The following is a 27396-nucleotide window of genomic DNA, read 5'->3' as shown; positions in this document are numbered from 1 at the left end:
GAATATGGATTCATTACCAGAATTATACATAAACATACAGAACAAGCTTGACACTGCAAAAGTAGCCCCACTGCTGAACCCAGTTCATCCCACAAGGTAAAACCAATTTGTTTCAATGCATAGCACAAACTTTATTGAATATATGAAAACGTATACAAATGAAGAAAAAAAATAATTAGAATGAAGGCATTTTTCCCTGCAAAACGAGAAAATAAATTAAGTCACCCTTTAACAAATTCAAAACATGAGGAACAATGCATGTTTTTTTTGTTTTTTTTTGCATTAAGGCAAAAAAACGGCTTTTATTTCCACCTTTAATATGAAGACTTAATGGATCTGGAGTACATCTGCTCAGGGCTAATGCAATCCCCTCACATCAACAACTTTCTGACTTTTGAATAGGACCCTAGTCCTGCTGCTTCCTCTGATAGAGACACTACCTTTTCTGCAAAATACCCTTCAAAGGAGTAACAATAACAGAGTGTAGAACAGGAGCCATTGTTCTATTAGCTGAGGTGAAAATCGGGTGGAAGATATTTGAACAGCTAGTATAGAGTTAACATTCATGGTGAGATACTGCAGAAAGCTTAAGTCCAGGACTTTAGCTCATTAAATTAGCTACAGAAGCTGTGAGGAGACCAAAACATTAAGCACATGCAGCCCAAAGAGAGGAGATGCTTTAAATGGTGCATACAGTAAAACTCAGCATATTCATTATACATTTCTGAAATATTTACATACTTCCTGCTCTTTCAGAGATGTAGGCCTGTTGAATTACATCTATTCTCACCGTGTCTTCACTCAACAAAAAGCAGAGAATTTCAAAAGTGTTTAAAACGAGAAGCTTACGCTTTTCACTTTTCTTCTTCTGTTACTTATTCTCCTGTCCTTAACTTGTCAGAGTTTCTACAATCTACAATAACAGAGCTCAGGCGGTGTGTGTATGTGAGGCCACGCTACCCTTGCTAATAGATATCGGGCTAAGCACGCATGGAGGACAGAAACAGGAATGTGACACCAAGATCTGAAACTGGCAGGTTTTATAATCAGCAACTCTACATGGTTACAAATGTGCAACATGAACCGTTTTCTCTGTTAAAAGAAAAAGGCTTTTTTTTTTTCATCTTAAATAACAGTTAATTATCCTTCTGTTTAGGACGAGATGGGCTGAGATCTTCTTAGTAAGAGCGGATGGCAGGAGGAACATGGGCACATTCCTGTTCGTTCAGAGAGTGGTCAATAACCGGGCGGTAACGCAGCGTCACCTGTTAGCGGGCAGAATGAAAGGTGTGTTAAGACATCACAGATTATTTTGAAATCTGAATAAACGGAGAAAGCATACCTTTCCGGTCTTGGGGTCTACGTATGACATGGTGTGCTTCCTCCAGTGCTCATCGAAGGGCTTCTTCTGTTGACCTTCCAGGGGCTTGGAGTAGTCGTACTCGTCGATGCGATCCTGGAACATAAAGGTGGCGGATTTAGAGAGCAGCCAGACAGGAAGTAAGCTATGTGCAGCTTAGGTTACCATGGTGACAGACTAGGGTTGTCAAAAGTATCGATACTCAAAAAAAGTATCGATACTGAAACGTTGTATCCGGATACAATACTCATTTTCAAAAGTATCGAGTACCAGTCGCACCTAAACAGTCATTCATCTAAAGTGCAGAATAGAGGAAAATGCACTTTCTGAACACTGTGTGATTGAATAATTCTACGCACTTTTCAGTTTCAGACTTTTTTTGTAACAGTTGCAGCTGCTGAGAATTATTTTTGTTTCTTAACCGGTTTGGCTAGTGTCATTGTTATGTGTGCAAAGCATAGCCAAGTAAGGAAAACTTGATTTTAATTTTGTAAGTTCAATACTGTGCACAGGAAACAACCTCAAAATGTTGTTCTTATTGTTTATTGTATTTATTTATTTATTGTATTTTAATTATTAATCAAAATATTTCAGTTGGGGTCACGTGGGAGCACCGAACAAGATGGTCGCCTGAATTGGAGCTGCTCATCAAAGCCCTCAATTTGATCTAAATCCGGCATTTAAATCCGGTCTCTTCTGACAAATACTCAGTCTTTAGGTACAATAGGTGTTTCGGTGCCGGACAGTCAGCCGTTTTGAGGCAATGACGACTAGAACATCGTCTGCCAAGCATGGTGCTAATGCTACAACTAGCGGGGCTAATGCTAAACCAGCTAGCCAAACCACAGAGGCAAGTGTGCTGCTTGAAATGCAACAATCTCTCAAGAAAGCCACGGAGGAAATGGGAAAAGTTGGGCAGCTGTTGACAACTCTGCAAGAAGAGGTGAATGAGGTAAAAGAAGCTAACAAAGAGCTACGAAATGACGTTGACCAGATTATGCTACGTCTGGATGAAGCGGAAAGCCGCATCTCGCAGCTAGAAGACGAGAATGTCAAGTTATGCACGTCTGCAGAAAAAAGTGCTAAAAAGTGCGAGGAGCTTCACCAGGCTATTGAAGACGCCGCTAATCGTGACAGGAGACAGAACCTGCGCTTAATTGGCCTGAAGGAGAAGTCTGAGGGCGGAAAACTGGGCGAATGTGTGAGACAGATCATCTCTGAGGCGCTCGGTGTTGAGCTTGACCGCACACAGCTACAACGGGTCCACCGCACCGCTGGACCAGTCCCTGACGAGGACAGACCGCCCAGACCCATCGTGATGCGGTTTTTAAGTTTCCTTGAACGTGAACGGGTGTTGGACGCGGCAAGGGAGAAGTACAAAAAGAAAGAGGTCATCGTGTGGAGAGGCTGCAGGCTGTCGTTCTTCCCTGACATGACGAGAGAGACAGCGGAGAAGCGAAAGAAGTTTACAGACGCACGGAGGAGACTACACGAGCTGGATGTGCGCTTCACGCTGGCGTATCCGGCTGAGCTACGCTTCACGTGGGAAGGCAAGAGGATGAGATTCACCGATCACCGTAAAGCCTTGGCCTTTCTAAGCAACACTCAAAATGAAGAGGAGGAGCACCAAGAATGGTGTGGTTTATGGACTTAATGACAGACAGTGAGTAAAAACCGGTTAAAATGTAGATTTTGTTGGTGATTGCTTCAAATACGGTTCTGTATTGAAAGAAAGAATTTAAGTTATTAGTTTTGCCAGTAATTTACTATTTCGTTAGGATTATGATTATATTGTTTGGGTAACACACATATTGGATATTTTATTTGTCATGGTACCAGTTGTGTTGTTTAGAAGAGACAAAAGGGGAGGATGGGGGCCAATTGGGCGATCATTCGTGTGTCTCATGGGCCGTGTTTATGGGAGGGATTTCTCTTATGTGAGAGGGAGGGGGAGGGAGGGTTTTTTTGTGTTCAGGTGTTTATTTCAGTTCATTTTTCCTGATGTGGGTTTTACATCAGAGGATGTTTTTGTTTTGGCACAGTTGTTTCATTTAACAGCAGAACTTTCACCAAGTCACAGAGGTAGACATGGCTAACTGTTTAAGAATAATATCCTGGAACGTGAATGGGCTGCAAAACCCAATAAAGCTTAAGAAATGTTTGACATATATTAAATCCCAACAAGCTCAATTAGCATTTATACAAGAAACACATTTATTAGACTCAGAAGTAAGTAGATTAAAAAGGGACTGGGTGGGGCAGGTGTTTCATAGCTCCTACGCTAATAAAAAAACACGGAGTTGCTATTTTAGTGCATAAAAAACTAAATCTTACTGTTTCAAAAGAGCACAAAGACTCTGATGGCAGAGTAATATGCTTAGAAGCTGTAATCAATGGTGTGAAGGTTAACCTATGCAACATTTATGGACCAAATCAAGAGGATGCAGATTTTTTCCATTACATAAACAAAATGATTGGGGACATATCTACAAGCAAATCAATAATTGCGGGAGATTATAACCAGGTCGTGGATGGGGTCTTGGATAAAACTACGTATTCTAGGGTCGAGCCCAAGGACAGAATGGCTATTGAGTTAATGATGAAAGATCTCAACTTGGTAGATATTTGGCGGGTGATTAACCCTAAAGAGTGAGAGTATACATTTTATTCTCATAGGCATAAATCTCATTCCAGAATTGATTACTTCCTAATCAGCAATAACTTGGTGCAAGATGTTTCAGACTGTTCAATAGGACCAATTGCACTGACAGATCATGCCACCGTACACTTGGGTTTGATTTTGGAACCAGATTTGATCAAAAAGAGTAGGTGGAGACTTAATGTGTCTTTATTACAGGATACTGAACTATGTAAGTACTTGGAACAGGAGCTTGATAATTTCTTTGAGTTGAATATGGGTTCAACAGAAAGGGTGGGTACTGTTTGGGAGGCATCAAAGGCCTATATACGAGGGAAATTGATTGCATATGCATCAAAAAAAAAGAAAGAACAAATGCAAAGAATAAATACAATAGAAACTGAGCTAAAGACTTTGGAAAAAAGGCTATCAGAATGTTATGATGAGATACTGTTAAGACAAATTTGTGATCTAAAACTACAGATAAACGACATATATAACAAAAAAGTCGAATATGCTTTATTTAGATTAAACACCAACTTTTATGAGAGTGGCGAGAAAGCTGGAAAACTCTTGGCAAGACAGCTTAAAAGGAAAGAGGCTAATTTTACAATACCAGCCATAAAAGATGAATCAGGAATTCCAAAGACCAGTACTGGTGATATTAATGATGTTTTCTTTAAATTCTATAACAAACTTTATGAATCACAGGTAAAACATGATCTTGAAGAGTGTGACAGGTTTTTTTTCAAAATTTGACTTGCCTAAACTGACAATTGATCAACAAACATATTTGGATAGCCCTATAACAGTAGAGGAAGTAAAAAAGGCAATTTCTCTCATGAGACCATCGAAGTCGCCAGGAGTGGATGGGTTCCCATCGGAGTATTATAAAAAATTTGCAGACAAACTGGCTCCAATTTTGACGGAGGTCTTCAAAGAATCACTTGATTTGGGGAAAATGCCGGACACTTTTAATGAAGCCCTAATTTCCTTAATACATAAAAAAGATAAGGATCCTATGGATCCCGGCAGTTTTAGACCGGTGAGTCTTATAAATGTAGACTGTAAAATTCTGACAAAAGTCATTGCAATTAGAATGGAAAATATATTGCCACACCTAATTCATATGGACCAGGTGGGATTTGTGAAGGGAAGGACATCATCAGATAATGTCCGAAGACTCCTGCACCTCATGTGGCAAAATCGCAATAATGACACTCCAGTAGTGGCCCTGTCGTTGGATGCCCATAAGGCCTTTGACAGGGTAGAATGGAGCTTCCTCCAATACACTCTGAAAGCATTTGGATTTGGGGAAGGCTTAATCAAATGGGTTAGTGTGATCTATGCAGACCCTAGAGCCGCTGTGTCAACAAATGGGTTAGTTTCACCTTTTTTCAAACTACAACGCGGGACAAAACAAGGAGACCCATTGAGTCCCCTTCTGTTCACCCTCTTTTTGGAGCCCTTAGCTGCGGCAATCAGAAATAATGAAAATATCAAAGGTGTGGTGCAGGACTCAGAAGAACATAAAATGTTCCTGTATGCTGATGATATTCTACTTCTTATTAGGGATCCTTCCACTTCAGTCCCAGAGGTTTTGTCAACAATTGAACATTTTTCAAGGTTATCAGGGTACTTAATCAACTGGCAGAAGTCTGAGGCCATGCCAGTCTCAAAGAACTGTTTCCAAACTCACCTCTCACAGTTCCAATTTAGATGGACCCCTGTTGGTATGAAATACCTTGGCATTAAATTAAGCCCGGAGTTGAATAATATAATCTCAATCAATATAGAACCACTGCTCCATAACTTAAAAAATAATATAGATAAATGGAAACTATTAAATATTACTTTGTGGGGTAAAGTTAATACCATTAAGATGCTGGTTGCCCCACAATTCAATTATATTTCAATGATGGTACCCCTGATTATTAGTAACACCTGGTATAAGAAATATAATGAGCTAATCAAAAAATTTTTATGGAATGGGAAGAAACCGAGAATTGGTCTTAAAAAACTTTCGGCTCTGAGAGGGACAGGAGGGATGGCACTCCCAGATTTAGAATTATACAATATTGCATTTGAATTGAATAAATTATCCAGGCATTGGAAAAAGCAAGACTTGGATAAGGGATGGGTTAAAGTTGAAAGGGCATTAACAACTCCTTTTGAAGTCATCCAGCTGCTTTCTCATAAGCCTGAAGGTGAACTACAATATAACCCAATTATACAACATTCTAAATGGGCATGGAATAAGGCTCACAAAATATTGGGCATCTCCTCATATAAACAGACTTACTCCTCAGTTTGGAACAACCCAGTAGTGCGTATTGGGAAATCTCCTGTTTATTGGAAGAAATGGTTAATAGGAGGGGTCCAGAAGATTGAGGATTTGTACAGAGATAACAATTTCATGTCATTTGCGATGCTGAGAGACACCTTTAATCTTACAGATAAAGGGGATTTCTGGAAATATTTACAAATAAGAAGTAGTGTAGGTTCAGTTTTTGAGTTGAGCAATATACAGGGAGAAAACCCATTACAGGCCTGGCTAAACTTACCAAAAAATTTCCAAACTGCATCAATGTATTACAAGAAGCTTTTAGGTGACCAAGGTGCAATATGTGAAGGTTTAAGACTGAGCTGGCAAAAATATCTTAATATTAATATTATGCAAGATATGTGGGAAAATGTTGTTTCTAATGTAGGATGGGCCACCAGGGATGCAAGAAGCAAATTTATTCACTACAAAATTATTCATAGATTTTACTTTACACCATCCAGATTATTTAAAATGGGTTTATTACAGAAGAACACCTGTTGGAAATGCAATGGTGATATTGGCACATACATTCATGTATTCTGGGAGTGCCCCCTGGTGGCTCCATTTTGGACAGAGGTTGTAAAATATCTGGAAAGATGTATTGGTTTACCTATCCCAGCATCACCACAAATGTGTTTGCTTGGCAGTAAATGTTTTATACCTCCTGGGTTCACTATGGACACTTACAAGTTTGCTGTGACTGGTTTTCTTGTTGCTGCACGTCTAATTTTACGAATATGGAAAAGCCCCCACAAGCCACAAACATCAGACTGGATTAAAATGATGACAGAAACTGCTTCATATGAGAGACTGTTATCAAAAATTCACGACACTCAGGATAAAACAAGCCGGATTTGGACATATTTTTTTGAATTTGTAAAAGGATCTAACTCTGCTGAACTTACTGTAATCTAATTACAATGTGCCACTTTTATATTTTTGTTGTATTGTTCCTGAAAAAATAACAATAAAAACTTAAATGACAAAAAAAAAATATTTCAGTTGAAATTTTATCCTTGTGGTATCGAAAATGGTATTGAGTATCGAATATTTTCCTTAGTATCGGTATCGAGTTGAAAAGTTTAGTATCGTGACAACCCTATGACAGACTATGGTAAATTTTTACCACGTTACCAAGTTTGTATTTCTACTCATAGGACTTTACATTAACTGATCTTCACCTTAGTTAATGCTTTATGAGCAACCCTAAAATTTACTCTAAAGTTAATTCACACCCTGCCTCTAAGTTGACCCCTAACATTAAAAATGAGGTTCTGCCACATTAGCACTAACGATTGATCCTGAAACAGCTGGTAAACTATAAAAGCTAATAAACAGAAGTACAAACAAACTATAAATGCAAAACCATTTAAAGACTCATCTAGCCTAATTGTGCTTTTTTTTTTTTTTTTTTTTTTATAAATATGGATTAATGAGCATAGTCCAAAGTATAACTTCTCCATTATTTTGCATGTTGGTCATGATGCTTGATAAAGTGAAGGTGTCCAAGGAAGAATGTTTTTTAACAGGTACTTAGTTTTGCTTTGAACTCAGTTTCTCCATAAAGTATCAATGAGCGCCCCCAAGTGGCCAAAATTATGAGACATATTTTGAAACCTAATTGCCATATTCTTCTTCTTTTTCTCTTTTTGTATTAATTGTGTCCAAGAACACAGTGGTAATAAACATGCAAGAGTAATAAATATAAGGGAGCATGTCTGTTGCTTCCACTGACAGCAGATATATGATCATTTCAGAAGGAAGTGAGGAAAATACACTAGGACATAATGCCAATTAATACTGAGATAATGCATCTTAAAGTGAGCAAGGAAACAGAAACATGGATAAAAACTCAGTCAAAGATGTTCCAGGGGTCTAAGGTAAATAAGGGAAAATCTAAGAACTTACTTTGAAGTCCTCTCTGGCGTGGGCTCCTCTGCTCTCCTTTCTTTGCTCAGCAGAGTTGATGGTTTGGACAGCGTTCAGCATGAGGTTCTGCAGCTCCAGGGATTCCACCAAATCAGTGTTCCACACAATTCCTAAAACAAAACACAAAAAATGAGAAGGGAAAAAAAAAACAAAGATAAAAAACTCCTTCAGCCCCCCCCCCACCACCACCACCACCACACAGCTGGATCCAGAGAAGCCGTGATGGAAGCTAGTCCCTACCTCTGTCAAAGGTCTTGATCTTCTCCATGCTCTGATAGATGTCGTCTAACTTTCCACATCCCTCCTCCAGAACAGAGCCGGTACGGAACACGGCAGCATGGTTCTGCATAGCCTGAGCACAGAAATAAAGCAGGCGTCTTAGCCTTTGATGAACACCTTTTAGCTCCTGTGTGGAAGTGACAAATCCAGAGTCCACTGATGTCTGTATTTAAGGTTTCACCTTCTGCATGTTGAGCCTGATTTCAGACGTTCTCAGACTTCCATTAGCAAACCTCAGCTTATCCAGGTTAGCCACAGACTCTTCTCCAGCACTGGGCTTTAGAGGAGACAGCTTCTCGCCTTAAAAAGATTTTAAAAACAAGCATTAGTTAAATGAACAAGGAAACCGTGTAGTGTCTTAAATTTCTCCCAGAATGAAACAGATCCTCACCAGGCTTGTGCTCCTCAGCGATGGTGAGAGCGCAGGCTCTCCCGAACACCACCAGGTCCAGCAGGGAGTTGGCCCCCAGCCGGTTGGCTCCATGGACACTGGCACATGCCGCCTCACCGCAAGCGTACAGACCAGGAACCACCTTGTCCTCGCCATTGGTGTGATCAATCACCTGACAGTGAAAAGAATCACCATCAGAATAACGGTTGAGATTAATTAATGGTCGGAGGATCGGAACAGAGGCCGTACCTGTCCCTTGTAGTTGGTGGGTATGCCTCCCATATTGTAATGAACTGTGGGCAGGACGGGGATGGGCTCCTTAGTAACGTCGACGCCAGCGAAGATCATGGCCGTCTCGGAGATTCCAGGCAGCCTAGTCGCCAGCTGCTGGGGAGGCAGGTGGTGGAGCTGCAGGTACACATGGTCCTTGTCTGGACCTACACCTCTATAGAAGGAAAAGACATGTTAGATATCGTTTCATTGTTAAACATCTACAACAACCAAATAGTTTTTGTCCGTACCTGCCCTCCCTGATCTCTATTGTCATGGAGCGGGACACCACGTCTCTGGACGCCAGATCTTTGGCGTTGGGTGCGTATCGCTCCATGAAGCGCTCCCCCTCGCTGTTGATCAGGATTCCTCCCTCACCACGGCAACCCTCTGTGATCAGGCAACCAGCTCCATAGATTCCTGCAAACATCCCAAGTTAAAGCAATGGCCATCTGAGGAAATGCGCCTCCACAACTCCAGTGTCAACCAGACCACAATCCCAAGAATTCCCCATCTTTTATCCTTTATCATTTTAATATTTGAAATATCATTAAAGGAAGAAAGGACAGGCTAAACAAAAGGAGGGGAAAGTTGGACATAAGGATAAAAAAAAAAGCAAGCAAACAATTTTTGAACAATGTTTGTGTTTAAAATGATAAATAAAATTAAAATGAATACAGATTTACAGACAGCTAATGCCACACTGGCATCGTCACTGTATAACATGATTACGCAATGTCACTGGTGAGCCTGGTGTCAAATGTCTGGCAGGAACAAAAATAAGGATGACCTTCAGTCCTTGTGAGAGGCACATCTGTCACACTATGTCTAACCGGAGTTATGATCCAATCCACGAGCAAAAAGAAGCAGTTTTAGATCAATGGTCAGAGCAAGAAAACAAAGAGAAAACTAATAAACAGTCAAAAATACTTGGGAGGAAAATTGTGTATTCCTGATTCCACATAGTATTTATAATCTACTGCATAAAAAAAAATGGCTAATTTACAGTTTTTCCACAATGTTTTTCCACAAAGTAGACACACATATCAGATATCTGCTATTAAGCTGGATTGGATAGATTAGGGATTCGATATAGATCCAGTCCAGTAACCTTTACATGGAACTAGGGCTGCAACTAACGATTATTTTAAAAATCGATGAATCGGACGATTATTTTTTCGATTAATCGATGAATCGGACAAAAAATATTTTTTATATTAACCTCTTTATTCCAAAATAAACATTTTAGACAGAACAAACAAGCAGACAAGTACAGGTTGCTCGTTAACTGTACTGGTGCAATATGAAAAATAAATGTTTGTGTTAAAACTACGCAAACTTACATGAGAAATGTAGCTGTACATCCACAAAATATAGGGTACTTTGTTTCATAAAGCGCAAAAAAAGACATTTTTGTTTTTAAAAGCCCCTAAGGGGTTCAAACAATAGGCCCCCCCATTTCAACAAATTAGTTTTTTTAGACTAGAAGAGTTCTGCCTTTTAAGACAGGAAAGTACAGCAGTTAAAGTTGCTGCTTGAGAAAATACTGAACCATAGAGATAAAAATAGCCCTGTGATTCAAATTATAAATTGTATTTGGAATAAAAATGAGAGAACTAGGGGTGCTAAAAAACACATCCTCCAAAGACAGATATTTACATGGGAATGTGGCAGATAATTAATTGACATATTACTGATCTTGCTGGATTTTATTCTGCTTTACTTCCATAAATTGTAGGATCTTCTTTACTTTAACTTTGCCAGAAGATTTAAACTTTAAAAGCCTTGCCCTCATAATTTGCAAGTTAATTTATTTATAAAGAAAATATAAACGCTGCTTAAGCTAATTCAAATGAAATTAAAGGTAAAATAAGTAGCCAATCTTATCCCTGTCTGTAACCTACTAACACGGTAAGGAAAGCATCAGATGAGCTACCTGAGAAACTAACGTTACGTTTCCCCACTTTAAAACCAAACAAACATGGTGGTTCCGTGCCATGTTAATTTCTTTTGAAAAAAGTTGCATGTTATCACTTTTTTCGCTTTACAAAGCGCAGGCTATTTTAATTATTGTGATCAATTTGCGCCGTCAATCCCGGTGCATGCGCGCTTCATTTGCAGTCTAGACGCTGAGGGTCTGACTGCAGCGCTGAGAGGGACTCCTGAGGGACAACGCGGTTGGGATGGGGGAGGCGCCCCACGGCAGAGTAGGAACGATACATGCTTTCACGTAAGAGTCTCCAAAAGCCACCAGTGACACCGAAAAAAGTTGCCAGATTTGTCGCTAGAACGCTTTTTTTTAAAAATAGTCGCTGGAGGGGTCTGAAAAGTCGCTGAGTTGGCAACACTGCACCTGCGGCGCTGACTCGCTCTGCCTTTTTTTTTTTTTTCTTCCTCTTTCAGTCAAGAGGCAGTGATGACGGCGCGGCGGATGACGCAATAATCGCGCGACACAACTAATCGATGATGAAATTCGTTGCCAACGCTTTTAAAAGTCGATTTTTATCGATTCGTTGTTGCAGCCCTACATGGAACCATTATTTACTTCTTTTTGCTGCTTATTTCTCAATAAATAATATAAAGCAAGTTTATATCTGTGTTTATTTACCTTTTTTAACAAGTCTAAAGCCTTCACTCATGCGGCAAGTTATATACTTAATTTAACAGTTGAATCAGACTGTATCTGATATCAACTGATACGCTTAGCCGGCCTATCAGATTGGAAAAAACTGGATTAATGAATCTCTATCTAAAATGCCATATTAAGGTTAGATCTGACATTACGTCGGTCCAACTCTGGCTTCTTCAGCTCCAGATGCTTGTTTGAGCTGAAGATATGCAACCAGTTGCCGACATTGGTTTAAACCAATGCCTCAAATTAAATCTGCATAGATCCAATCTAGCAACAACTTTTCCATTTGATTAGTGAACAAAGGTTTGAAACTTATTTAATCACCTTTTTCATGACTTGCTCTTTATCCAGCCAAGTAAGAAAGGCAAGGTTATGACAATAAGAATGCAAATATGCATCCAATACATTTCTCACCAGTGGGGTGGAACTGCACAAACTCCATGTCCTGACACGGCAGGCCGGCTCTGGTAACCATGGCGTTCCCGTCTCCTGTGCTGGTGTGGGCGGATGTGCAGCTGAAATATGTTCTTCCATAACCCCTACAAGAAAGAATTTTAAACTCTCATCACCGCCACCACTCCTAACATGACAACACAGAGCTACAGCTTAAATGAGTGTCCTACCCAGTAGCGATGACGGTGTTCTGAGATCTGAAGCGGTGAATGGAACCGTCTTCCATGCACAGAGCAATTACTCCTTTACACACGCCGTCTTCCATCAGCAGATCCAGGGCAAAGTACTCCACGAAGTAGCTGGTGTCATAACGGAGCGACTGGACAAAGGGCAGGAAGAATGAGCAGAGAAATGCAGTAAAATGAGTATTAACAGAAACGACAAAGGGGGCGCTGGCGTTCTCACCCTTCCATAAAGCGTATGCAGCAGGGAGTGTCCCGTTCTGTCTGCCACGCAGCAGCAGCGGTGGGCCTGACCCCCCTTTCCGTATTTGAGACTCTGACCACCGAAGGCTCTCTGGTAGATCTTCCCTTCTTCGGTGCGGCTGAAGGGCATGCCGAAGTTTTCCAGCTGATAAAAGGTAAGAAACATGAATCCTCCGTGTAATTGAAGAGTTAAAGTAGCATAACATCAAGGATTAAGCCTTTATAATCGTCCTCAGTGGGCAGAACCACAAATGAGTAAGATCCAACCTCCACTACGGCTGCAGGTGCCTGTTCTGTCATGTAGTGGATGGCGTCCTGGTCTCCGAGCCAATCGGATCCCTTCACTGTGTCGTAGAAATGCCAGCGCCAGTCATCTTCCTCCATATTACCCAGAGCTGCGTTGATCCCCCCCTAAGAAGAGGAATAATTCACCAAACATTACCACTACTAAACTTTAACTACTTACAGCTGTGTGTCGCCACCATTACTCGCGTTCCCGTTAGCATAAACCATAACGTCAGCGTACCTGAGCAGCGACAGTATGAGACCTGGTGGGGAAGAGCTTGGTGACGCAGGCCGTGTTGAAGCCAGCCTCCGACAGGCCAAAAGCAGCACGAAGCCCTGCTCCTCCAGCTCCCACCACCACGGCATCAAACTCATGATCCACAACAGGATACTGGGTGGAGATCTGAAGGCAGACAAAGAAAAACATTGTTTTTAACTGGAAATAAAAGAGTTTGCATTAAAACTCAAAGTTCTTTTTAGACACAGAGTACTATTACTTAACTAAAGTACCATTTCCAAATATATGAAGGCCAGATAACAGAAATCATTGCGACTTTCAATTAAACAAAAGAAGAACTCACATCATCTTTTACTTTGGCATTGTTCTTCTTGCCATAGATGGAGAAGTGAAAGTTTCTGTAGCCCTGAACGGCAGCGGCGGGAACCTGCCAGCGAAACAGTTAAAGAGTCACATGAAGGACATTAAAGTCATCAACACAGCGACAGTAAAAATATCAGCAATACAGTTTGAGGCTGGCTTGTTAGTATATTAAGATACTGGCAACATTTCCCACTGATTTAATAAACAATTAAAGGTTATCGATTCAATCTGTGCTGCTCTCAGAAGATAGAAATGAATAATAACAATTAAACTTTATTGATCTCACATCGGAGGCAGTGGGCTGCCATCATGTGGCGCCGGGGGAGCAGTGTGGGGTTAAGGGTCTTGCTCAATCTCAGAACCTCAGGATTCCACGCTCTATGTCCTAACCACTAGGCCACCACTCCCACAACTAAATCCCATCACAAATTATTCAGCTTAAAATAGTGAATAAATTAACACTTAAAACTAATGAGGGGTGATAACCGCTTACAGACGACTCAGAAGTGCTTTAAGTTTACTAATCACTACATATATTATATATTGTACTGTACTGTTAATTTAGAATACAGAGTGAAATAATTATATAAAATCTTAAGGTGTGGTCTAGTCACCAATATGGGGTCCTTATCTGCGGTACTCTCGTTGTGGGGGTAAAAGCCTGGAACTCCCAAATGTTTAAAAACTCAAGGTCCAGATCACAACAGTCTGTCACTGTCACATTTTTGGCTCTGATTAAGCGTTTTGATTACCGGTAGGTTTTTTTTTTTTAAAGATAAAGGTAAGAGAAATATGTTTTATAGGATAAATAGGGATGATCTCTTAATCTTCTCTTAGATTCAAAACTATTATGTATATCAAAAGAAGAGATAAGGCATGTTTTTCTCTTTATCTTTTTGTATAAAAGACTATTAGAAAGAATATCAGATTCAGACAAATTCAGCAGAGCTAGGACAAACTTCTAAACAACAGAAACATATCCTGCAGATCTCCACAAAAAATATTTTTGAAATGTGGAGGCTCCAGTCCCAGCCTGGGGTGTTGGAATTAGATGCATTCCTGTAATCAATAAATCACACAAGTCTACTGGACAGAAATGTTAATATTTATAAATCTTTTTTTTTCCCTCTTTACATTAGAATCAAAACCCAGCATGCAGTGTTTCCATAAAAACAAGAATGTAATAATTTATCTCATTATATTTTGATTAATCATAATCGGTTTCCCATGTTTATTTACTGAGAGTTTTGAAAATAAAAAGCTGTAAAGTACTGCATTATATGTTTAAAGTCACCTGTCTATGTATCACAATCTGCTCTGCATCATGACTGGCTGACCCACCTGCTTATCAAAAATAAGAACAGCCAATTAAAGACTCAACTTTAATAGGATGAATGACTTAGTTGTTTTCAAGATATGCAAACTACATCAGCCAAATGTAAAAAAAAAAATAAAATATTTCAGTCTTGTGTTATTGTGTTGCATTTTAATTACTAATGCGTCAGCTAGGTTTTGTTATGCTAAATTATCAAAGGCAGTGTAGAAAGATGTTAATGGTAGATTTTTGTTCTTTTGTGAAAACAGATGTTTGCTTTTGATCTTTAAGTAAAGATAGCTTTGATTTTTAGGATGGGTTTATTGTTTTTTTTACAATTAAATAAAAACAATACTTTATTGATCCCAAAGAGAAAACAAATAATTACTATTATTGGTTTAGGACCACTTTATTTATCATTCATGAACTTCCTTTTAGCAGTGTCATGTATAGAAGCCTACAGAAATGAAGAAGGATATAGACAAATAAAACTGCTAGAAAAAAAGGGAAGCTTCCTCCTACAAGGGAATCCTGCAGCTATGGAACAGAAGATTTAATTTATGGTTTATGGGATAAAACCAACTACATTAAAACAGAAACAACAATTAAATTAAAACTGTCTTACGCACTTTTTATTACAACATGTGTAACTAGATTATAACTCATGAAACCCATGTTTTCTTTAAAGATATTCATCATCTTACAAAGAAATAAAATAGATAAGGTATCCATAAGTATGTGTTTTGTAAGCAAGTCCTGTTTTCAATAAAAATATCTTGGTAATGCATCCGCCATCTTGAAAGGTGGCAGTTTTGGTTTTATTCTTAAGTGGCACCTTCTCCTCCCTGGATGGCTGTGCTGTGTAGAGACACCTTTTGCACAAAATTCAAAATTTTAATCAGAAAACTGCATTTTTATTAGCTGTTCATGATTAACAAAGGAGTTAAATATTCATGATGGATGACACTGATGGGCTTCAGCAAAATAATGTCATCTAAAACTGCTGAAAAACTGATATCAAATATCAAAATTTGTCCTGCTTATTTATAAACAGGTCCTGGTCAGGTGTTCACATAAAATGTGTTCTCATTTTAGGATCATGCAAGTCCATCTATATGTTTGATTACAAAGTTTTAATTTGTAGTGCTTTTCTTCTTTAAAATATTATCTGAGAGTTACAATTTTTTTTAAATAATACATGTGACATATGTCGAATCGAACTGTTATTCTTAAATGGGATGGATAAAATGATGTTCTTCAAGTGTCACATTGAGACACCCTATGCTACATAATAGGTTACGCAAGCAGCAACTCGGCGGTTATGAAAGCAAGCTTCACTTGCTGCCAGCTCAAATATACTGACTCAAACTTACACACATATTCAAAAAATATATATGTAAAAATATTCCTAAATATGTTTGAATGTTCAGTTCTGGTTACTGACCGCTTTCGAGTTAGAGAGCACCCGCTTGGAGAGAAGACAGGACGCAGCGCGTACGGTCGCCATGTTGGTTGGAGTATGACTGGTTCCTCCGCTGGTGCTGGAGGAAGAAATACTTTGTCGGACTGGACTGAACCACTATACGAAGAGGGGTGGGTATTTGTTTTGAATCTAAGATTTCTTACTAATAAAAAATATGAAATCATTTTAAAGAAGATAATCCATTAAAATAGATCATATATTTTCATAAAAGAATGCACCGTTATTTTTGAACATGTTTATTTAGCATTATGAATGATAACTTACATAGACCTCCCTGTCATACTGAGTGGAGGAGAAAGCGTTTTTTTATTGTATAAGCGAAGTGTGTAGGAACAAATGCATAAGTGACCTAGGCATTTGATTCAAGGTGAGACTCAGCAGTATTTATTAAACAAAAAAGTAATGGTTTTATATATTTGTGGCTCAGCTATATTTCCCATTGTTGACTTAAAGTCCGATACTGCAGCTGCAAAGCTAAAGGTTAGCCAGCATGCTAGCTGATGCTAGCTTTGTTTTTGTTAGGCTAAAATGTCAAACCTGCTCAGTGTCCATCACCATAGACTGTAAAATAATTCTACAACTTTATTCAGCCTTGTTTGTGTTGTTACGGTTCATTTTCTAAATGCTTAAATAAATAAATATTTATATCCAATATCCAACACTTAAGTTTAAGCTTTTAAAAAGTAAAATAGCTATTTTTTTTTTTTTACAGTAACCTATCCTATTGGTCTTCACTTTTGCAGTTGGTTTTGTCATCAGAATCTAAAATAAATGTTTTTTCTATAATTATTCAAAACCCTGGTTAAATCTGTAAATCAAAATGCAAGCTGTAGAAGACACAAGTGAATATAAATGTAGTGTTTTATTTATTTATTTTTTAATCTTTCTAGCAGGCTCCATGAACAACTTGAATGACCCCCCCAGATGGAACATCCAACCTGACCCCAGAGGGAGGGAGGCGGGTGCTGGTGATGGCAACCAATGGAACTACGCCCTGCTGGTGCCCATGCTGGGACTGGCAGCATTTCGTAAGTTGAACAATGAAGATGCCTCTTTACTACTTTGGATTGGGTTTTTCTTTCTTTTTAATGATGAGAGAAACACTGGATTGAAAAGCAGACCAAGTATGTATGTTTTCCTGTCTTCCATCTCATCAAGCTTTACTTCCTGGAAGCTCTACACTTGCTTAAATCATTCTCAAAAATTAAACAATTGACCATATTCAGCAACAATATCTTTCCTGTGATTAAAATAGAAAATGGAATGTAATAGGAAAATATTTGGTACAACTTAAGCTAAAAAAAGTCTTTAATTTTTGATATAGTTTGATATAGTATAGTATAGAAATGCTTAACCCTAACCCTAACTATGGAAACTTAAAAAGTAGAAAATCCGTAATAATCTTATGTTCATATAGGAAAAAAAAAAATTCTGACTTCTAAATGAACGTTAGCTATTTTGTGTTCCTTTCTGATCTCAATTTTATTTTTAGTAGGACTGGATATACTGTAGATTCCAGTGCTCACTATGCTACTCTGGTTATAAATCTTGAAGATTAATATATATATATATATATATATATATATATATATATATATATTTATATATATATATAAATATATATATATATAAATATATATATATATATATATATAAATATATATATATATATATATATATATATATATATATATATATATATATATATATATATATATATATATATATAAATACTTTCATTGGTTGCTTTTTTAAGGTTGGATATGGACGAGGGATTCTCAGAATGAGATCCAGAAGATTAAAGTTCAGCACGACAAAGACATGTCCACGATAAAAAGTGAGATGGAGGCTCGTTACAGAGACACGCTAACAGAGAGCCGCCGGGCAGTGGCTACGCTTGAGCTAGAGCTAGAGAAGGAGAAACAGAGGGTGAAAGGATACCAGCAGGCGCTGGTCTCTCATAGCCAGCATCTAATCCAGGAACGGAAACAACTGGAACAGGTATTCCTCCATGACATTTTTACTATTCATTCATATTCTTATTTATTCTATTTATTGTGTTATTTAATATAAAACCTATTATTTTCTCTGTAAGGAGCGAGAGGCACTGAACACAGAGAAGCAGAAGTTGGTCAAATCTGGCGCTGCCGGTGCTGCACTGCGTGACGCCCTGGATAGGGAGACCAGCTGGTATCAGCGAGCCTCAGCCACTCTGAGGGAGCTGGAGGGTCTGCTGGTGGAGCGTCAGAACGCCTACTGCTCCCGCTTCCAGCCCCGAGATCATCGCCTGGAGATGGAGAAGAACATGCTGCTTAAGGTCGTCAAAGATCCCGTCGCTGCAGAGCTGGGTCTAGAGTCAGACTTGAAGGACATTTTTAAAAGAGACAAACACTGTGCAGATCTGATGAACATGGACAAAAGGAAGAATGGAAGCCTCATGTGGGTTTACTTGAAGTACTGGCAGCTGCAGATCACTCTGCAGAAACACAAAAGAGCTGAAGAAGCCATATTTGAAGGCAAAATCCAGAGTCTCCTAAAGTAACCCAGTTAAGCTGTTTTTTGGCATCCTGTTTTGCTTGGAAACGTGATTTCTGATAGGAATGTTATGCAAATACTGAAGAGGTCATTTTATTCAGATGTGTTTTTTTCCCATCATGCTTCTGTCTAACTCCCCTCTGAGTTAAGGGAGCATCATAAATACATATGTCAAGACTTGATAGCTTTAATTTAACTGGTAAGTTAAAATGCACTTAGGAGAATCAGGTGGCATCTGATGGCACTTTTAAGAGAATAAAAAACATTTTCTTTTTAAAATTAAGTTAAAATATTCTCAGCATTTACTTATAACTTTTTTAACTTCCATTTTAAAGACAAGGGAAAAAATGCGTCTGTTATTTTAATACTTTGAGAATATTTTGCACACAATTCAGAATGAAGTGAAACGCTAAATATTATTCTGTTGATAAAATGGTAATGTTCTGCATATTTTCTTCGTCAAATGAATTTTAGTGGGACGTAGGGAAACCTTATCACCTGTCGCTGTCATTTCCTCAGGTTTTAATCTTTCTCAGTGGGATTATTTCATCAAATTGAAAAGATATGTGTCTTATTAAATTTGACTTCAGGAAAAAAAATCTTGGGGACAGCACTTTATCTAAGTTGCATGTTAAAAAAGGAAGAACAAATCTTTAATACTAAAAAATAGCAAAAACACTAGAATTCTCAGATGGGTCTGCACTGAAAGGCACACGTAAAGCGACTTCATGCACACGTGTAGCTTTTTTCATGGGAAAACCTGGCCGTTGTGTTGTTTTTCCAGAACTGTGTAAAATGTGCTGTCATGAGTTCACATGTACTGACCACCATGTGCAATCCTCTGAATGTATTTTTTTCAATAGATTTTTTTTTTCAGTTGTCTTGTCTTTTTTTTTTTTAACCTTGCAAGCAAGGTGGATTGTCGTGAGATTTGCAAATTCTCAAACCCACGAAAATACATCTTGCCAGGAACTGAAAGGTGTATTTGTTGTTGATACAGAAATGTTCGGGATCAATCAAATGCAGCGACCGGTGTGACGTCAACGTATCAACTAGAGGGGCAGCGCTGAAGTAAAACAAACACCGGTTTTAGCTAGAATACCCTCTATTTCTTCTATTTCATTCGGAAAAGTTAGGACGAGGCTGTGTTTTTTTACCTTTGTGGATGGGTATATGGTTACACATTCCTCCAGACCATATTTGCGAAGAGAGTTTACTCCATTAAACAATCTCTCAGCTGCTACTGTGGCTGTGATTGGCTAAAAACTCACATGGGAGAAACGCACCCAATCAGCTCAAGAATTGTACTGACTGTCCCTCCCTTTTGCAAACACTTTCTAGTGGATGCTTTCCAGATCCATACACGTAGTTCAATTTGACTTCTACACAGTTTAAATCTGGATTATGCCAGGTTAGTGTTTTTTTCTTCCTTCAAACTATACATTGTCCAGAAGGGGGCGCTCTCTGCATTTTGTGTGCAGATCTTTTAATCCTGAGACTAGATGTTTGCAATATTTGCATGAGTAGATATAAACAGAATTATGTCAAAATTGAAAGTTAAAAACGGTTATATTTCATATTAGACCAGGCCATACTGTTTAAACCAACATGTTTATTCCTACATTTGTAATCAAAGCTTAACACGACTTTTGTTATAGTTTTATTTTACCAGTATAAATCATAGTTTGCAAGATTATTGCATTTTTGAATAGTAATGTTATTATAGATATAAACTAGGCAGATCTTGTTGCCTATTATTATTAGTCCAGTTCTCTGAAAATTACAGTGTAGGTCAGACAGTTTAGAGTTTATTTGCAGAGCTGCAGTTTTAATCTCATTACTCCCTCCTTGGTACTCGATGAGAGACTTCTCTTGGAGAGGACATCAGACCCGAGGCTCTGAAGTTCCCTCTGACCGGCTTGCACAGGTCCTGAGTTTTGGCCGAGGTTTCCTCTTTGCCTGCTGTAATATCTCTCCTGGCGGGCAGCACTGTGCAGGTGGAGAGCGGCAGCTGGAACTCTGTCATGACTCCCCTCTCCCTGCCCAGCTTCAGTGTCTGGTTGGGGCTCCTCTCAACCATTAGATGGACCAACTGCTGCTGCTTATAACTCTCTGCGAACTCTGTCGGTCTCTGACAGGGTCAACCTGCAACACAGCAAACTCATTGTAAAACTGCAACAAACAATTCTCTCTAGATTATATGTTAGGTTTTGTCATGTATTTCAAAGAAGAAATACATGACAAAACATAACAGATTTTTGATATTTAGATGATAAACTTCCCATCAGACAAATCAACTTTGTGAAAGGGTATCGTTTATTATTTGTAGATCAGGCATCATAAACTTTAAATGTTGCCATGGGCGTAGGTTTGCATAGGGACCATAGGGACATGTCCCTACCAAAATTTTGAACCGACCTAATTGTCCCTACCAATAATTGGAGCAACATGTTTATAATTTACAGCAGTAGTTGTTGCAGCAGTGGCTTCTTTTCCTCTCGCAGCTCCTCTGCCTGGTCTCTCCTGTCCCTTTCACGCAGCAGCGCATGGAACTGTGCTGTGCTGTTTAACTCAACTCTCATTGGTTGTTCTGCCTTAAGTTCCGCCTTCCCTCTCTCTGATTGGCTGTTTTCTAGTCTGCGTGTGCTTGGAGCACAACATTGAAAATGTATTCACACTAGAATGCTGCGGTTACTACAATTAATATTAGGCTACAAAACTAGTCCCAATTAAAAAAAAAATGAATATCATGTACACTAAAAAACAAAAACCTTTTTTTTTCCTGTTATAAAGCGAAATATTCTGAGTCAGCCAGGAGTAAAGACAAGAACAAACAGAGGAAGAATATTAATATGGATTTCATCTTACATAGATTTCCACACATTCTATAAGTAAATTAGTACAAACATTAATGTCTGGTAAAAATGCTTGAATCTGGCTGTTTATTTTGTATATTATTAAATTACAGATAAGATAGTGTTATATTGTCTTTTATAATTGTTAAACGTGATTTTATATTTGAATACACTCATTCTACGGCTTTAAATCATATACATACACATATATACATATATATGTATATATATGTGTGTATATATATATACACACATATACACTATATTGCCAAAAGTATTTGCTCACCTGCCTTGACTCACATATGAGCTTAAGTGACATCCCGTTCCTAATCCATAGGGTTCAATATGACGTCGGTCCACCCTTTGCAGCTAGAACAGCTTCAACTCTTCTGGGAAGGCTGTCCACAAGGTTTAGGAGTGTGTTTATGGGAATTTTTGACCATTCTTCCAGAAGCGCATTTGTGAGGTCGCACACTGATGTTGGACGAGAAGGCCTGGCTCTCAGTCTCCGCTCTAATTCATCCCAAAGGTGTTCTATCGGGTTGAGGTCAGGACTCTGTGCAGGCCAGTCAAGTTCATCCACACCAGACTCTGTCATCCATGTCTTTATGGACCTTGCTTTGTGCACTGGTGCACAGTCATGTTGGAAGAGGAAGGGGCCAGCTCCAAACTGTTCCCACAAAGTTGGGAGCATGGAATTGTCCAAAATGTCTTGGTATGCTGAAGCATTCAGAGTTCCTTTCACTGGAACTAAGGGGCCAAGCCCAGCTCCTGAAAAACAACCCCACACCATAATCCCCCCTCCACCAAACTTTACACTTGGCACAATGCAGTCAGACAAGTACCGTTCTCCTGGCAACCGCCAAACCCAGACCCGTCCATCAGATTGCCAGATGGAGAAGCGCGATTCGTCACTCCAGAGAACGCGTCTCCACTGCTCTAGAGTCCAGTGGCGGCGTGCTTTACACCACCGCATCCGACGCTTTGCATTGCACTTGGTGATGTATGGCTTGGATGCAGCTGCTCGACCATGGAAACCCATTCCATGAAGCTCTCTGCGCACTGTTCTTGAGCTAATCTGAAGGCCACATGAAGTTTGGAGGTCTGTAGTGATTGACTCTGCAGAAAGTTGGCGACCTCTTCGCACTATGCGCGTCAGCATCCGCTGACCCCGCTCCGTCAGTTTACGTGGCCTACCACTTCGTGGCTGAGTTGCTGTCGTTCCCAAACACTTCCATTTTCTTATAATACAGCTGACAGTTGACTGTGGAATATTTAGGAGCGAGGAAATTTCACGACTGGATTTGTTGCACAGGTGGCATCCTATCACAGTTCCACGCTGGAATTCACTGAGCTCCTGAGAGCGACCCATTCTTTCACAAATGTTTGTAAAAACAGTCTGCATGCCTAGGTGCTTGAATTTATACACCTGTGGCCATGGAAGTGATTGGAACACCTGATTCCAATAATTTGGATGGGTGAGCAAATACTTTTGGCAATATAGTGTATATATATTGTATTTTTACAATTTTGGTATAATTACTGATCTAAGTGGGTTACTCTGTCGGGGAAAGGCACATTTTACATTTATATTGCTGTATGTTTTAAAGTCTCTATACTCCAGTTAATGAAATAAATTACATACTAAATTAGTTGACGATTATTGAAATAATCAATTAATATATTTAATTTTTTTCAGCCCAGGATAAAATACATGAAATGGGCTACACAGAGTAACTACAGCCCAGATGTTCAACTTTTATAGTGAAGTTAATATTTTAATGAATGTATTATTTTTGCTTGATACAGAGAGAGCATAGTAGGTAAAATATAAGAGTGGGGTTTACCTCTGCACAATTCTATATCTTCAAAGGAAAATCCTGTATTTACCTTCTCTCTTAGTCGTTCAAATGAAAAGATTTTCAAAGTGGAAAACAGTCCTAATTCCACATTCATCAGAGCTGGTGATACTTCAAACATTAATAAAAAGCATCTAATGAGTGTAGTGCTTTTTAAAAATGTTATTAATGTAGCAAAATGATGCTTTTCTCTTTTAACAATGAATTCCTCTTATCAGTACGGATGCTCACATCGAGCATAAAAAAGGGCATGAATATTGCATAGCACCAATGACACCCGACCAATAGTGTCCCTACCAAAGTTCAAATCAAACCTACGCCCTTGAATGTTGCACATGTATGGTTTATTTAAATGGCTGAAATTCTTTAAGGGTTTAAAAAGAAGGTTTATTCTTGTTCTATCATTCTTATTAAACAGGTTTATTATATTTGCAGATGAAGGTCTGTCAGGGGTTTGTTTCTGTAAAACATGTAAATCTCTTAGATGAGGGAAGATAGATTTATTCTTTATCTGAATGTAAGTTTGTCTTGTTGGTAATCAGTTTAGCTTCATTACATTTTTAAAACCCAATTTCCTTCAGTCAATATAAGCTTCATGCATTACCCGTTTCTTCCATTTCTTTTTATGCCACGCATTTGATAGATGGTTCAATGTAAAGTGACTGATAAATAAGGATATAAAGTAACAATGAAGTCAATGAATCCTTGTCATCAAAAAACAATAACAAAATGTTTCAGAAACTTCACTGAAGAGGACGGGCATAATACAGCGACTATATAAAATCATTTGTAGAAAATGTTAAATACCACTGGAAGACAAATATGTCCATAGTGTAGTAGTCCTGTGTAGGGGGGGCTGTTAACATAGAAGCTAAATTTAAACTTCTCAGAAGAAAACAAGGTAGGTGATGCTCTCTGGAGAGCAAGGTCTTCATCTTCATGGCAGCACATCTAAATTTAGATTTCTTTGACTGTTCTAAAGAATGGCAGATTTAGGTTTAAAACAATCAGTATTCTAAGAAATTCTTTTACTCAAATGTCACAATACAAAAATAGAAAGTTAATGCTAATTAAGATAAAATTGTTTTTTTTTTCAATGGTTTGTCTTAAAATTGTTTTCTGTTTTTCCAATCCCAGTAATAGGTGAAAAAGTTTTTATTAGTGTAACAGAAATCCAATCCTTATCAATTATTTTAACAGCTTTTAACATATTTCCATTGATACAAACCATTTAGCTTGGATGACCTCAGTGTCATCACCCTAATTTTTATCTCCTTCAACAGAGATCCTGAGGTATATCTCTACAGTTATGCTACTCTAGACTTCTATCTCTATTCTCCAATTCAGAAGAATCTCTAACGTTCTGCTCTCTCTGCTTTTTCTCATATTATCTTCATCTCGTCTGTTCCTGTTTCGCTGTGACTCCACCCTGGAGAGAAATATCAGCTGTGCTGCTGCCATCGACACCTTTGTTTATAGATGTTCAAGTTTGGCCTGATGTTCAGTGTAGTCCTGTTTCTCTGACTGTGACTGGCTGGATGTGCTCTCTTTCATCCTGGCTTGGAGCTCATGTGCCTGGCTGTGTGTTTCCTGGACAGGGCCGCCTGTGGAGCTGGGTGACAGTTGATTTTTGTATCTCTGCCTCTGTCTCCTTGAACCCCAGTCGGCTTCTGCATATGGCCGCTCACACTGAGCCTTGTACTGCTGGAGATTTCTTCCTGTTAAAAGGGAGTTTTTCCTCTCCACTGTTGCTACAGCCATTCTTAGTGTGAGGGATTGCCTTCAAGTCAATGAGTCGATGCAATCAACTGGTTTTCTTAGATAGAAAACTTTGAACCAATCTGGCTGGAGGATCTGGTTGAATTGTCTCTGTAAATTATCTTGAGATTAAATGTTTTCTGAATTGGCACCATATAAATAAATTGAATAGTTTCTGAAACAACTTCAACTAGCGCTTCTTCAAAACATTATTAACTCCTGTCAGAAAAAAAAAACAGGTTTCTACATGTAAATGATTGATTTAAATCTAAATCTGTTGGTAGCGATTTATCAACTCAAATAATAAGCAGCAGCCCTCAGCGTTAAACTCACCTGTACTGAGGTCTCGTTTCCAGAACCACATTCAGCCAGCAGGAGATGTAGCTCTCCTTCTTCCACAGATTGTCCTCCTGAAGATCACAGTAGGAGTTCACCAGGTAGCTGCCTCTTCTGCTCACACAGTGCATGGTAACGTCCGTATCAATGCCTCTGATTAAACTGTCGACACTGAAGCTAAATGAAAATTAAGGCAGAAGAACATAACAAACAAGTCCTAAATGATGTTTGCGTCAGTATCGAGCATCAACAAATCTGAGATGAGTTCCTCTGTGCTGCTATGTCTTAAATGTTCCGTCTTGTTGCTATATTTACTCCTCTGTGTCATATTGTTGTGTATTTGGTGGATGCCCCCCCTCAGGCTTTCTGGAGGTTAGTTTTCATCTGAAAAGGAGCTTTGAAACGGCTTCCATGACGTGAGTGGGAAGGATTAATGGAGCAAATTCAATAGCCAGTTAATGTGCTTGGAGATAGCAGCTTTGTGCCTCCATTTAAACAAGTAAAGCTGGTAAAAGGAACGGAAGTAACCCTGTTCTTCTAGGTTTACAGATCTGAGCTGAAAGAAACATTAAATGGATTAAAGTGAAATCTGTTTAAGCTGCTGCTGATCAAATGACTGCCTGCATAGTTGAAGTCAGAACCTTTAATCAGAACCGTTTTCCTTACACACCAGAAGACCAAAGCCTTATCAACCTCTTTTTGCAGCTTACTAACACTTTATATTTTCTGTTTAAAAAAAACAACAGAAACTTGAATACTTTTTATTGGACTAACGTTGTAATATTGACACAAACTAATGTATGGCGGGAAAAGGAAAATGACACTTAGATCTGCCTTTTACAAATATAAATCTTAAAAGTGTGTTAAAAATCTGTTTTTGACCTTAAGAGACCAGATGAAGCTGCAAAGTTGAAAGCAGGGTTATAAAACAACATCCCTAACCCGGGGCACCAGTCAATCCTGCCCTGTAAAATGTAAAAGTGCCAGGAGCCTCCAACTAAAGTGGCAGGGTAACGAGAGCCTCCATCAGAGAAGCAGCCAAGTGTCTTCAGTCAGGAGCCTCTATAAGACAGACCACTAGAGGAGATCTTTCCCAGCTACAGCAATATCTACAGTAAACAAATGAGAAAATCCCTGCAATGTGTTACAACATTTAAATTCCATTTGGTTTAGTTAACATTGAATTGGATGGAATGGATTCTCTCCTGAAGTGGAATGACCTACCAGCAGGACAACTATTAATTGCTTCCAAAATCTGCAGTTTTCAGATCAAAGCCATCATTAAAGAAAGTCATAAGCATCTCCGTGTAGAAGTGTTCACAAAAAAACATGCAGAGAACACAGAAACACTGCGGATGAAATGAAACAAAAACTTAATTTTTTGGCCTAATATAAAATTGCTACTTGCCCACATCACCATGTTTGTGAAACACAGTGGTGGCAGCGTTATGCTAAGGGGGCGATTTTCTTCAGCAGAGACCAGCTAGATTGATGGAAGTTAGGAGTACAGCTGCAAGAAGCTGTGGAGGACGTGAAACCGAGGTAGAGGTTCAGCTTCCTGCTGACCCTGAGCACACAGCCAGGGCTGCTATGGAGGGGCTTAGATCAAAGCATGGTCATCATGATCAAGGAGGGTGTGGTCAGAGTCAGCAGATCCTTTCCAACC

General features: G+C 38.9%; 3 protein-coding genes across 5 annotated transcripts; 1 reads left to right on the top strand and 2 right to left on the bottom strand.

Moving 5' to 3' along the window:
* Positions 1-106: 106 nt before the first annotated feature.
* sdha (succinate dehydrogenase complex, subunit A, flavoprotein (Fp)) lies at positions 107-16452 on the bottom strand. Its single transcript, XM_038289720.1, has 15 exons — positions 16349-16452; positions 13570-13653; positions 13230-13391; positions 12971-13114; positions 12684-12848; positions 12449-12597; positions 12240-12364; positions 9445-9613; positions 9173-9368; positions 8924-9095; positions 8714-8832; positions 8494-8605; positions 8233-8363; positions 1343-1456; positions 107-1265 (listed from the first exon to the last, which is right to left on the bottom strand). The coding sequence occupies exons 1-15, from the start codon at positions 16409-16411 to the stop codon at positions 1179-1181; spliced, it is 1992 nt and encodes a 663-aa protein (XP_038145648.1). The 5' UTR covers positions 16412-16452; the 3' UTR covers positions 107-1178.
* Positions 16453-16602: 150 nt separating this feature from the next.
* Positions 16603-19796, top strand: ccdc127a (coiled-coil domain containing 127a). 3 transcript variants are annotated; one of them, XM_038289732.1, is made up of 4 exons: positions 16603-16754; positions 17278-17415; positions 18144-18388; positions 18483-19796. In XM_038289732.1, exons 2-4 carry the CDS (start codon positions 17286-17288, stop codon positions 18927-18929), a joined length of 822 nt encoding a protein of 273 aa, XP_038145660.1. In that variant the 5' UTR covers positions 16603-16754; positions 17278-17285; the 3' UTR covers positions 18930-19796. The 3 variants fall into 3 exon arrangements, with proteins under 3 accessions (XP_038145660.1, XP_038145667.1, XP_038145677.1); XM_038289739.1 differs by having other exon boundaries at positions 16604-16754; positions 17281-17415; XM_038289749.1 differs by having other exon boundaries at positions 16658-16754; positions 17270-17415.
* Positions 19797-20569: 773 nt separating this feature from the next.
* zmp:0000000930 (telethonin) lies at positions 20570-26418 on the bottom strand. Its single transcript, XM_038288339.1, is given in 3 exon segments — positions 20570-21030; positions 21032-21067; positions 25728-26418. Coding segments are annotated over 3 exon segments (441 nt in total). The 5' UTR covers positions 25862-26418; the 3' UTR covers positions 20570-20759.
* Between the last annotated feature and the right edge of the window lie 978 nt (positions 26419-27396).

Source organism: Cyprinodon tularosa, unplaced genomic scaffold, assembly GCF_016077235.1.
Source record: "Cyprinodon tularosa strain WSP-4 unplaced genomic scaffold, ASM1607723v1 ctg107, whole genome shotgun sequence".
Classification (NCBI taxonomy): domain Eukaryota; kingdom Metazoa; phylum Chordata; class Actinopteri; order Cyprinodontiformes; family Cyprinodontidae; genus Cyprinodon; species Cyprinodon tularosa.
The sequence above is the reverse complement of the archived record's forward strand: the minus strand, read 5'-3'. Positions and strand labels throughout refer to the sequence as shown.

Excerpts from the sequence above, each read along its gene's own strand:
- sdha (XM_038289720.1), bottom strand. The coding sequence starts at position 16,411 with ATGGCGACCGTACGCGCTGCGTCCTGTCTTCTCTCCAAGCGGGTGCTC. Across the intron at positions 8,606-8,713 it reads TCAGGCTCAACATGCAGAAG|GCTATGCAGAACCATGCTGC; the intron begins GTGAAACCTTAA and ends TTCTGTGCTCAG. Across the intron at positions 1,457-8,232 it reads ACGCCAGAGAGGACTTCAAA|GATCGCATCGACGAGTACGA; the intron begins GTAAGTTCTTAG and ends TTTATGTTCCAG.
- ccdc127a (XM_038289732.1), top strand. The coding sequence starts at position 17,286 with ATGAACAACTTGAATGACCCCCCCAGATGGAACATCCAACCTGACCCC. Across the intron at positions 17,416-18,143 it reads GCTGGGACTGGCAGCATTTC|GTTGGATATGGACGAGGGAT; the intron begins GTAAGTTGAACA and ends TGCTTTTTTAAG. Across the intron at positions 18,389-18,482 it reads AACGGAAACAACTGGAACAG|GAGCGAGAGGCACTGAACAC; the intron begins GTATTCCTCCAT and ends TTTCTCTGTAAG.